Source organism: Saimiri boliviensis, chromosome 11 (genome assembly GCF_048565385.1).
Source record: "Saimiri boliviensis isolate mSaiBol1 chromosome 11, mSaiBol1.pri, whole genome shotgun sequence".
Taxonomy (NCBI): domain Eukaryota; kingdom Metazoa; phylum Chordata; class Mammalia; order Primates; family Cebidae; genus Saimiri; species Saimiri boliviensis.
In genome coordinates, this window is record NC_133459.1 from 90764053 (window position 1) to 90775970 (window position 11918).

Consider the following 11918-nt stretch of genomic DNA (forward strand, 5'->3'; position numbering starts at 1 on the left):
CCCAGGCACACAAAGCAAGTTCTTAATGACCTACAAAGAGACTTAGACTCCTACATAATAATATTCGGAGACTTTAACACTCCATTGTCACTATTAGACATATAATCGAGACAGAAAATTAACAAGGAGGTCCAGGACTTGAACTCAGATCTAGACCAAGCAGACCTAATAGACATCTACAGAAATATCCAACCCAAATCCACGGAATATACGTTCTGCTCAGCACCACACAGCACCTACTCTAAAATTGACCACATAATTTGAAATAAATCACTCCTAAGCAAATGCAAAACAAAGGAAATCATAACAGTCTCTCAGACCACATGCAATCAAATTAGAACTCAGAGTTTAAAAACTAATTCAGAACTGCACAGCTTCATGAAAACAGAACAACTGGCTCCTGAATGTCGACTGGATAAACAATGAAATGAAGGCAGAAATAAAGATGTTCTTTGAAACAAATGCGATCAAAGACACAACATGCCAGAATCTCCGGGACACTTTTAAAGCAGTGTCAAGAAGGCAATTTATAGCAATAAATGCCCACCAGAGAAGCGAGGAAAGATCTAAAATCAACACTCTATTGAATACTAAGTGATGCAACTTTTTGGCTTCCCGCTCCCTCCCTCTCTCCCCCTTTGTGTCGCCAGGCTTCCCAATTGTCCCTTGACTCTACTCCCTCTTTTTTGCCCTCCTGGGCCCCCGCTGTGGCCCGGGACATCCTCCTGGGGGCCCGCCGCTGCAGCACCTCCAGGAAGCAGCATCCCACCTCTTCCACCTGGCCCCAGTCCCACTGAGAGCCCCACTCCCACTGGGGCAGGATGGGCCGGGACGGACTCTGAAGGCGCAGGCGCCTGTTTCCTGCAGTCCCGGGGGGCTTCGCGCTCCTGAAAGGCCCAGGCAATTCAATTCACCCATGTGGCGCCTCCGCAACTGTCCAAGCCCAGAGAAGGAGCAGGCAGGGGCAGCAGGTCATATAGAGGCCAGCCATAATCTCCACTCCAGAATGCATGGGCTGCTTTCTCTGGAGGAAGGAAATTGCCTTCTTAGCCAACGGGAAAACCGACTCTGTGTACCTGGATTCCCGTTGCCACCGACTTCGTGTAAACTCCAGTCCCAAGGACTAGAGAGAGACCCAGGCCTCAGCAGGTGCGCAGGATAGGAGCCACTGCCCCCGCCAGACGGAAGGGTGCACTCTACAAATCTCAGGGCCCAGGGCAGCAAGAGGGCAGAGAGGAACCAACCAAGAAAGAGCCCTAGGAAACGCACTCCCAAGGCCACCAACCAAACCAAGAAAATACGTTCCTTAGGACTCCATTGCTCCTCCCACATTAGGCAACCCTCTCCTCCGTCTTGGCCTGGCCCAAGCACCTTCACCCCGCCCCAGCCTTCTCACAGGGGCCCTGTCTGCCAGAGCACAGCCTCCCTCTGCAAGGCTCTAAGGCTCTCATTCTCTAGCTCCCTCACCCTCCCTCTTTCACGTCTTCTTGCTCCACCTCGAGCTCTTTATGTCCCCTTCTCTCTTCCACCTCCCTCTGTCTCTCTGTTGCTCTCTCTCTCTCTCCCTCCATTTCCATCTCTCCATCTCTCTCACTTGCTCTCCTTCAAGCTGTGTCTGTGTTTTTGTCTGTGTGTGTCTGCCTGCGCACATACACCCGTGTGTGGCTGTGTGTGGGAATGGGTTTGCTCGTGGTGGTGGTGGGGTGTGTCTGGGTGTCGCTCAGCCCCTCTCTCCCGGGACCAGGCTGCAGGCTGTAGTGCCAGCTCCTGGCAGAGGAGGTCCCCACCCCTACGCCCCCTTGTCCACTGCCCGAGTCCTCATCAGGACAAGCGACAGTGGTAGGGGCGTTGTGGGGGGGAAAAAAAAAAGGCCCACGGCGCTGAGCCAGCTGTTCGCCCCTGGGCATCCCCTGGCAACTCTGGGCAGGTGGGTCAAAATGGGGGTTTTGCAGGAGGGGTGGTGTTGGATCCAAAACAATCCCTCCGCGGCATGGCGGAGGACCGCATCACGACCGCGGGCACTGGGCCCTGGCGCACGGAAGCACACCCCGTCCTTAGCGGGCTTATGTGGTGCGTGCTCCAGAGCACAGACGCCAGAGGGAAGAGCCAGAGCCTCCGCGGAAGGGAGGGCCAGAGAGTGCTGAGTCTGGGCCTGGGACTGAGGTCTCCGGCACCCCGCGTGCAGCAGGTCCGGCCCTGGCCTGGCCTCCAGCAATGGTGGGAGGATGGGTGAAGCCAACCTAAGGCGCAAGACAGCCGCCGGAAGTGCTCCGGCCTAGGGGAGGAGAACAGCCCAGCCCCTCGAGGGGCGAGTGGCTTGGGGGTCGCCAATCCAAGCCTCTTGGCCCCGGGAATGGCGGCGATGCCTGGAGTCCCGGCAGCTGTGGCTGGGCCAGGTTCTTGTGGCAGCTAGGAGCCACTGCCGTTTTCTAGCGCCACACCACCCGGAACAAGCCCCAATGCACCAGATCGCGTCTGATCCCGGAAGCTAAGCAGGGTTGAGTCTGGGTAGTACTTGTGTGGGAGATAGCCTGGGAATACCGGGTGCTGTAGGCTTTTGGCTTTTCTCTCCCTCCTTTTTCCCCATGCCTTCTAACCTACCCCAGACTCTGCTCCGCCTTTTTTGTCGCGGGCAACCCCCGCCATAGACAGAAACCTGGTGGGGGTCCAGAGCTACAGCTCCACCAGGCAGCAGCATCCCACCTCTTCCACCTCCTGGATGCCCCACCAGGAGCCCAGCCTTAGCGGGTCGGGACGGGCCGAGACCCCATCCGAAGGCACAAGGGTGAGTGTCCTGCCGTCCTGGGTGTGTACCCGCTCTCGGGACGCCCAGCAATTCAATTCTCTCATCTGTGCCACGGCAACCGTCCAATCCAGGTGAAGGGACAGGCAGGGGCAGAGGGTCCAACAGACGCCTGCGCTCGCGTGCCCCTGTGGGTCTGTGTGTGCGTCGGGGATGGGTTTGCTCCTGGTTGTGGTGGGGTGTGTCTGGGTGTCCATCAGCCCCTCTCTCCCGGAATCAGGCTCTAGCTAGCGCCACGCAAAGCAGGGCCCAGCCACCCAGGTCCCCAGGGGCCGGGTTCTCCTAGAGACAAGCGACAGTGGTGGGGGCGTTGTGAGGAAAAGGGCCTGCTGGGCTGGACAGGCTGTTCCCCCTGGGCAGCCCTGGCAGATCTGGGTGAATGGGGCAAAAGAGGGCCTTGCAGGAGGGTTGGGGGGGACCCAAACAAATTCCTCCGCGGCAAGGCAGGAGACCCGAGGGGATCCAAGGACCGTGAGCCCTGAGCTCAGAGCACAACCCGTCCTGAGCGCCGCATGTGGTGGAAGCTCGGGAGCTCCGGAGCGGGAAGAAGGCCTGGAGGGTCGACAGAAAAAAAGCCTCCCGGAGAGGCCAGAGCCTGGGCAGGAGACGGAGGCCTTTGGCATCTTGGCATGGCAACAGGGCTGCACAGCGGTGGCCGCCTGCTCCTTCTGCCTGCCAGCGACCGCTGGAGGCTCCTGGAGATCGCCAGAAGGCGCAGTGGGGTGCTGGCAGTGCTCAGGTTGTAGGAGGGGAGAGCAGCCCGGCCGCGGGGAGAGCTGGAAGGTCCCTGATCCGAGCCCCGACGCTTTGGGGTGGCAGTGACACTTGGAGTATGGTGGGCATGGCCACGTGGGGCTCTTGTGGCTGCCACGGTGTGCACACCTGGCATCTCTGGCCAGACCACCCTAAAGGTGCCGGGTCTTCTCTGATCTCGGAAGCTAAGCAGTGTTCGGCCTGATTAGTACTTGGCTTGGGAGCCCACCTGGGAAAACCGGGTGCTGTCGGATTTTGGCTTCCCACTGCCTCCCTCCTTTCCCCTTTTGTCGTCTGGCTTTCAACCACCCCTTGACTCTGCAACCCCTTTTCCACCCGCCTGCTCCGCCGCCTCAGCCCAGGACCTCTTAGTGGGGGTCCGCTGCTAACTGGCCGCCAGGCAGCAGCATCCAACTTCTTCCGCCTTGCCGCAGCCCCACCAGAAGTTCAGCACCAGCCTGGACTTGGCGGGGCAGGCTGGGACCCGATGAAGAAAGTGCAGGCGCAGATTCCCAGCCACTCCTGGTGTCTACCTGCTCCTGGGATGCCCAGGCAGTTCAATTCACTCATCTGGCGCCACTGCAACCATTCAAGCCGGGTAAAGGGGCGGGCAGGGGCAGCAGTTTCCACAGATGCCAGCCAAGACCTCCGCTCCAGAACGCATGGGCTGCTTTCCCCTGGGAAAGATTACTGCCTTAGCCAGCCACCATGAAAAACCCTCCCTGTGCACCCGAATTCCCATTGCCACCGGCTTCGTGTAAACTTCAGTCTTGAAGACACAAGAGACAACCAGGCCTCAGGGCCTGTGGTCATGCTCTGCGCCCTGGCTCTCAGGAGGACTGGCACACTCTACAAATCTCGGGGCCCACTGCACCAAGACGGCAAGGAAGAGCCAATAAAGCAAGGATCTATAAAACGCACCACCAAAGCAACCAACCAATCCAAGAAAAAGCATATCTCAGGGCTCCCTTGGTCGTCCTGCGTGGGCAGCCCTGCCACTCTGTTCTGGCCTGGCCCAAGCACCTTCCACCCTACCCAGCCTGCTCAAAGGGGCCCTGTCTACCAAGGCAGAGCGCTCCTTCTCCAAGGCTCTATGCTCTGGCTCTCTGGCTCCTCACCTTCTCTCTTTTTCTTCCCTCTCCATCTGGCACACTCTGTGGCATCTCCCTCTCTCCCTTCCCTCTCTTTCTTTATCGCTGTCTCTCTCTCTCCCTCCATTTTTATCTCTCCATCCCTCTCTCCCTTACTCTCTTTCAAACTTTGCCTGTGTCTTTGTCTTTGTGTCTGCGTGTGCACCTGTGTGTGTCTGTGTGTGGGGGGAGGAGGGTTTGCTCGCGGTGGTGGTGGGGGGTGGGGGGTGTCTGGATGTCCATCAGTCCCCTTTTCCGAAGATCAGGCTGCCTGCTCTATTGCCAGAGCTGGCGTCGAAGTTGCGGTGATAGTCTCACACACGCCGGCGTGTGGATCTCTTTAATTTTCATGTAGGAAATTAGAGTGAAACCACAGAGAATGATTACTGTTTCCCTGCAGCACGGGGAGTTTCCAATATGGCCTGTTTGGAAACTGGAAAAGGGAGCACTGGCACAATGCTGATTTTCCACGCTTCCCTGGAAGTCTCTGTGTCCCCACAGAGCTCGGGGAAATAGTCCACAGGATCGCTTCTTCTCTCCTTCCCTTCCTCCTTCCCTTCCTCCTTCCCTCCTTCCCTCCCTCCTTCCCTTTCTCCTTCCCTTTTTCTTTCCCTTCCTCCCTCAGTTCTTCCCTCCCTCACTTCCTCACTTTCTCCCTCCCTCTCTTCCTCCTTCCCTCCCTCAGTCCCCACTTTTTCTTTCCCTCCCTCTCTCCCTCTCAGGGTCCCTCTATTCATCTGTCCTTTCCTCTCTCCACCCCTCCCTCCCTCTCCATTTCTCTTCCTTGCCCCATCTCTGCCTGCCTTCCCTCCCGCCTGGAAAGGGCTGCACCCGGGTTTGCGCGGGGTCTCAGGGTCTACGTTTTGCTGCCAGGCGCTTGACGGTGATGGCGAGCAGGCTGGTGGGACACTGCGGGGCGAGTGACGGTGGCGAGGGAAGGCAGAGAAGGCGAGCTGCGGGAAAAAGAGCAAGCCAGGCTGCTGCGGGGTCTTGGTGTTTCGTGGCACTGGCGTCTCCGCCCACCCCACTGAAGACCGCAGCGGAAAAAGGGATGAGTCCTCTGCCTGGGCTGGTCCGGAAGCCTGGCCTGCTGTCTGTGGAGCCCTGTGACTCAGCTGGAGCGGGCCCAAGTTGTCCCACTGAGCCCGAGCCCAGCAGGCCGCCGTGCTGCGGGTCCTGGTTCCCCAAATCTGTTCGGGTGCGGAGCTCACTGAGGAGTCTTAGGGTGCGAACGCCACTTCCGGAGGAGCCAGCGCAGCGAACCGAAAAGTCCCCAGTGCCGGGGGAGGTTGGGAGATTTATTCCGCCTGCGAAGCCTGACGGGGCTGGAGCAGAGGGACGGCCTTTGCTCCCTGGTCACGAAAGTCCCCTGTGCGAATCCCGGACTCTGAAAGGCCGGTCTCTCTGGCCAGTTCCTTTCCGGTGGCGAATGCCTGGAAAGCGACCTTTCTCAACGGTTCGGAGGAGCCTGGCGGTCTGGGATTGGGCGACTGCCGTCCGCATTCACTGCCTTCTTCTGCGCTGCGCTTTCCAGGTCGGGGACCAGATGCCCGCCACCGCTGCTTCAGCTGGCCTGATCTCTCATTCTGAAACCAAATCTGGACCCTGGGCTCCGGAGTGCCTGTCCCTTGGGCCACTGTTTTCTGGTGGAGTTGCCTGGGTAGGGCTCCACTCAAAGCACCTTCGCAGGGCATCCCTTCGGCTCTGGGTCCAAAGGAGTCTCTCCGCCATTCTCGGGCTTCCACGGGGACAGGGCTGTCTGCAGGCATGGGGAGAGCCATCGCGGGGAGACCTGGCCAGAATTTCACGGTCAGACACCAGTAGAGAGACGCTGGCGGGCTTCCGTGCCCCTCAGTCAACCTTGGCACAGCACACAGGTCCAGCCAGGAGGCTGGCACCTCCAGCGGCTCCTATAAAGACTTACCGGCTCCCCCCCACTTCATGAATATACATGAACTCCGAGACCCTGGGGGCCCAGGTAGCCCTGCCTCTGAAGCGGAAAACCACAGGGACCCGGGCCAGTGAGTGGGGTGGGTGAAAGTGGGGTCAGAAACGAAGGGGAAGGGGCGCTTCCGGGGCTGGCTCTCTGTGGTTCTCCAGGGATTCCACGGAAACTGGAAGCCTCTCTCTGGGCTCACACACGTTTGCAGGGAGAAAGCACCCTGGAAGTGTGGAATGCGGAAATGAACCTCCAAGACAGTCTTGAGTTTTTCAGGTCCTCTCTCCAGGAAGGCAGCAATGGCTCCTGGTGTCGCGTTTGCCGTGATAGTCTCACACTCCAGGTGTGTGGGTCTTGCTCATTTTCACGCAGAAGCGAGAGTGAAACCACAAAGAAAAGTCTCCTGCATCACAGCCTGAGGATGGATTTCTCTCTGCCTTCCTCCCTCTGTCTCTTGCTGTCTTTCTCCCTCTGTCCTCCCCTTCCTCCCTCCCTCGCTGCCACCCTTTCTTCCTCGCTCCCCCTTTTCTTCTTTCCATTGTCCCTCTCTCCTTTTCTCTCTCCATCCCTGCCTTTCTCTGTCTCTGTTACTCTATCTCTATTTTTTCAACATTATATGATCCAATCGTGTGTGTCAACTTTTTTTAGCAATAAAGTTTATTTTCATTAACGTATGTACATTGTTATTTAGACACCTTATTTATGTGTGTGCATTTGTTTATTAAACGTAAATCTATTTCAGACTTATTCTACACCATAGTGTAAGCATAACTTTTACAAGCAGTGTCAACCCAAAAATTGCGTGACTCACATTACTGTGATTCTTTTCTATTGCAGTGGTGAAGAACAAAAGCTCTATATCTCCAACTGATACCTGTGTATTATCATTGAATTGGCCCCATTTACTGGAGGGATAGAACACTATTCCCTGAGAGCTGTGGGCTGTGGGGAGGTCAGGGTTAGGATGACGCAAAAGTGAAGATAAGACAGTCTCATTTTCACATCTATGGTAAATACAAATTCCATATGGAAGAGAGACAAATTATCTTAAAATTTAAAATTCCAAACAACATTAATGTTTATTTCATTATTACATTAAATGAAAGTTATAAAGCGACCAAACAAATAATACACTTACACAGTGAAAGAGTGTATGTCAGTGTAAAATACAAGTACAATATATGTCAAATATAACAAAATATGCTGTATTGAAGTATATTATGAAGTCTTCATACTCTGTAACACAGTACGATCAATTGAAATGTGTAAAATACAATTTAATTTAAATTTAGGATGTTTAAAATAAAAATACATGAGGCAGGTGAAAAAATAAGTACAACCATTTACCGTTTAATATATCTTGACTTAAATTGTACATAAAATATTAAAAGTAAACCAATTACACAGTAATTTTACTACAATTATATCAAACTAAAAATGTATAAACATTTTCCCACAGGTAATGCTAGTCTTGGTTTGTGGATATTAGGACTCCATGGGTTCAGGCTGGAGGAGTGAGAACCTACAACCATTTCTGAATTAAAAGAGGAGCAATTTCTTGGTAAGGCAGTTCGTGCCTGTAGTCCCAGCACTTTGGGAGGCCAAGGCTGGCGGATCACTTGTGTTGAAGACCAACCTGGCCCACATGACAAAAATCTGTCTCTGCTAACAATATAAGGAAAAATATTAGCCAAAACTCTGTCTTTACTAGCAATACAAGAAAAATAAATATATACATGCCTTTAGTTCTAGCAACTTGGGAGGCTGAGGCATGAGAATTGTTTGAACCTAGGAAACAAAGGTTGCAGTGAGCTGAGATTGTGCCACTGCACTTCAGCCTGAGTAACATAGCAAGACACTCTCTCAGAAAAGAAGGCATATAATTTTATATTTACTTTCCTAAAATCTAAAATATGCAAATAATATGATTACATTCTCATATTTTCCTGATTACATATAAATGCATGACTGTCATCAGATATCCAAAAGGCACCAAATGTCTAACATGAAGTATAAAATCAGTCTGTAGCCTTAGCCCTCTGCAAAATGCAGGGCTTACCATTCTGAGTATATTGTTCGAGTTTCTTTTCTGTGACTGCTTCAGGTTCTGTCATGTATTAACACCGTGTATCTAAAATCGTCACTGCTGGTCATCTGGAAGAGTCTGAGAAGTAGCAGGTCCTTGTTCTCATTCCCAGAGCTGCACCCTCTGCTGAACAGGGTCAGGGTGCTTGCAGCTCAAGCCTCATCTGATCCACTGACAGGCTCAGTTATCTCCTGGCCAGGGACAGGGTGGACTTCTCTATCTAGCAATGAATCCCCAGGATCAGGCAGTGTGTCTGGGACAAGCCAGTCCTCAGCAGGGAAGGCATAAGCTGCCTGCATGCCCATGGCATAGAAGGTCTGCACATGAGCATACAGAGCCCCCCGGAGCTGAATGAGCCATGTGAACTGCTCCCAGGTCAGTGGAGAATGGACGTGCTGTGCCCACACCTGGGCTAGGTCTTGATAAATAGCCTCCGACATAGCTCGCACGGAGGTCACCAAGCTTTTTCGAAGTGACGGTGGTTGAACTCCTAGTGCCCGAGACCTGTGCCGCTTGCTGTGTCCAGTGCGAGCCCTCGAATGTCTCCTATGGTGGGTATGACAGGTCTCCTGGATTTCACTGTTGCGCACAGCAGTGGAGGACTTTGACTTTTTTTTCGTTGTTGAGCTGCACTCCTCTTCTGGACAGTTCCCTACAGAGAAAGCATGTGAGAGACTCACCAGAACAGTTCCCACAGACCCTCATTTCTGGAAACTCCTGTGTGCTCAGGTGAACCCCACTTGTCTCTCCCCCTGGAATAAAGTGAGCCTGAACCCCTTCTGAGTCCCCAAATATATTCTGGATGCTAAGATCTCAAAAATTTTCTTGTCACTAAGTAATTCCCTTCCTGCTCAAGCCTCGTATAAAAGTTTTCTAATTATTTGCCCTTCGGGGCAAAATAAAACAAAACAAACACCACCAACAACAAAAAACACCAGGATCCTACCTGCTCTGTCTTGGCAGCTCTCCTTGGAACTGATTGTTCTTTTCCTGCAATTTCCCTGACATGAGCTGGACTCTGGTTCTGTGGATACAATGAGAGTTTGAGAAAGTGCCTCCAACTGAACACCCTGAAATTCAAAGTCCATCCTGGACACTCAGGAGCTCAGGTTACCACCAAACCCCACTGTTCTTCAGTGTCCAAAATCTGTACGGCTCTGGCTGCCAAGGAGCTCCCCGTTTCCTTGCCAGGGAAGCCTGTGGTGCTGCCCTGTCCCTTCCCACCTTGAAAGAGTCAGATCTTACCTGATCTAGCAGTGTCGTTTCCGGCTTTCAGCTTGGTTTTCTCAGAATTCTCCTCATTTGGATTGGGCTCCGATTCTACTGCAAAAGAAAGTTTAAGTAACTCACCTCTCCCTAGACAGAGTCTCATAGTCTGTCTCTGATGCATGTGTGCGGACAGTCTTCCAAGTGAAGCTCTTCTGCCAATGTCATGAATGAACACATTTCTCAAAGCCCTCTGAGGATACTATCCCATCCCCAATCTCAAAATAACACCCTAACAAAGACACATAGCTCAATATCTCTGATTCCAGCCCTCCTTCCAGCCTCCATAGAAACAGCCCAAGGGCTTACCTTGCGTTTGTATGTGCTTCTCATTGGATTGAGAGGAGGCGGTGTTGTCTTTCCTTTTGAATGGTTTCTTCTCATCTGAGCCCTTTTCTGTAAAGGAGATCTGCTGGAAATGGGGCTGGACTGTGGAGCTTTGGATAGAGGAGCAGTGGAGATCAGAGTCTTCATTTCCTCTTCCCATGTTGAAGCTCAAGTGAAAGGTGCTCTCTCTTACACGTCCAAATGCGGAGTGTGGGTTAGCTGACTGAACTTGCCTTTTATACCTCCCTCGGCTGGACGTGGCTTACTCTTATTGGCTGAACAGTTTTCTCCTTTCTATTACTTATTAGAGCCTCAATAAGAAGTTTCTTACTGTAGTTCTGCGGGGGACCTAGACACAGTTAAAAGGAGACATTTTCAGAATCCTGTCATAGTGTCAAGAAAACAAAGAACCAGGAGCACAGGGATCACAAGATCGGGGAATTATTCCTTCTGATTTCTGTCTCAGTTCCTATTGCAAGTATTTATGATCCTGTTCATCATTTGAGATGTAGAATTAGACATACTTATATTGACACATGTTATATATTTTGCACAGAAAGAGAATTTATTATACATAGTATTAAAATTATATACTTGGATGTTATCATTTCTTTAATGCTTGGAAACAACAAATGTCAAATTTTGGTTGATTGTATTAGATTCACATAAATGTGATAAAAGGAAAATGCAGAGAAAAACTAAATACCAAATAAAATGACCCTACCTACCTTAAAAATGAGGAAGATAATTAGATTACATGCAATAAAATTGAATAATTAGGTTAGAGCCAAAGCTAACCTAATCAGCCCCTGATTTCCGAGGTAGCAAAAAGTCTAGGTGGAAAAACTTGCCCCCTTTCTCATCCTTCTTCGGTCCTCCCGGGAGCACCACTGTGTTCTATGGAATTTATTCAGCCTCCCTGGTATAAACGGGCTTGGTTCCTAATGGTAACCCAACTGATCACAAGAAAAGCAGTCTCGCATATGAACATTCAGCTCCTGTTTTCACACAGCAGACAACACCTGAATCCCATCAGAGCCCACATTGTTTCTTAACATCCACCTTCAATATACACTCCAGAGCAGCCTCTCAAAACTGCCTCAGCGAGACAGGACAAGGTGTGGTGGAGCTCCAGGTTCAGAGCAGCTGCTGCATCACTTCCTACTGCAGAGTCTGCCTCTGCTGGTCAGAGCCCTCAAACTATAGAAGGCTTAGTTTATGTCCCAGCAAGTGTTCCCTAAAAGGACCTTCTTGTCTCCCCCTCTCTGAGACATTCTATGTTAGGGAGTACTCAGCCTCCAGTCCCAAATGACTTGATTGACTGATGAACTGATTCTCTGAGGAGGAGAAAGACAGGGGAAGAGACTGCGTTGGATGAGTCTCTGTTTTCCCAGCTGTGCAAGTAGTGGAACCAAAAAAAAAAAAAAAAAAAAAAAATTAGTGGTGGACGGACACTACCTAATGAAATTGTCTGAATGTAAATGGAATGCATCAGAGTAACAGTATGTATTATAATATGATATCATATAAAATTTATTTGACCTATAAATGCCTTTTGAAAGATTACAATATAACATTACATAAAATGTTGTCAGGTAATTTTATTTAAAAATT

The 11918-nt window shown here is 51.7% G+C and overlaps 1 protein-coding gene across 1 annotated transcript; it reads right to left on the minus strand.

Moving 5' to 3' along the window:
* Positions 1-8085: 8085 nt before the first annotated feature.
* On the minus strand, positions 8086-10484 carry LOC141580419 (protein FRG2-like). Its single transcript, XM_074381515.1, has 4 exons — positions 10287-10484; positions 9957-10034; positions 9658-9735; positions 8086-9363 (listed from the first exon to the last, which is right to left on the minus strand). Exons 1-4 carry the CDS (start codon positions 10462-10464, stop codon positions 8864-8866), a joined length of 834 nt encoding a protein of 277 aa, XP_074237616.1. The 5' UTR covers positions 10465-10484; the 3' UTR covers positions 8086-8863.
* Between the last annotated feature and the right edge of the window lie 1434 nt (positions 10485-11918).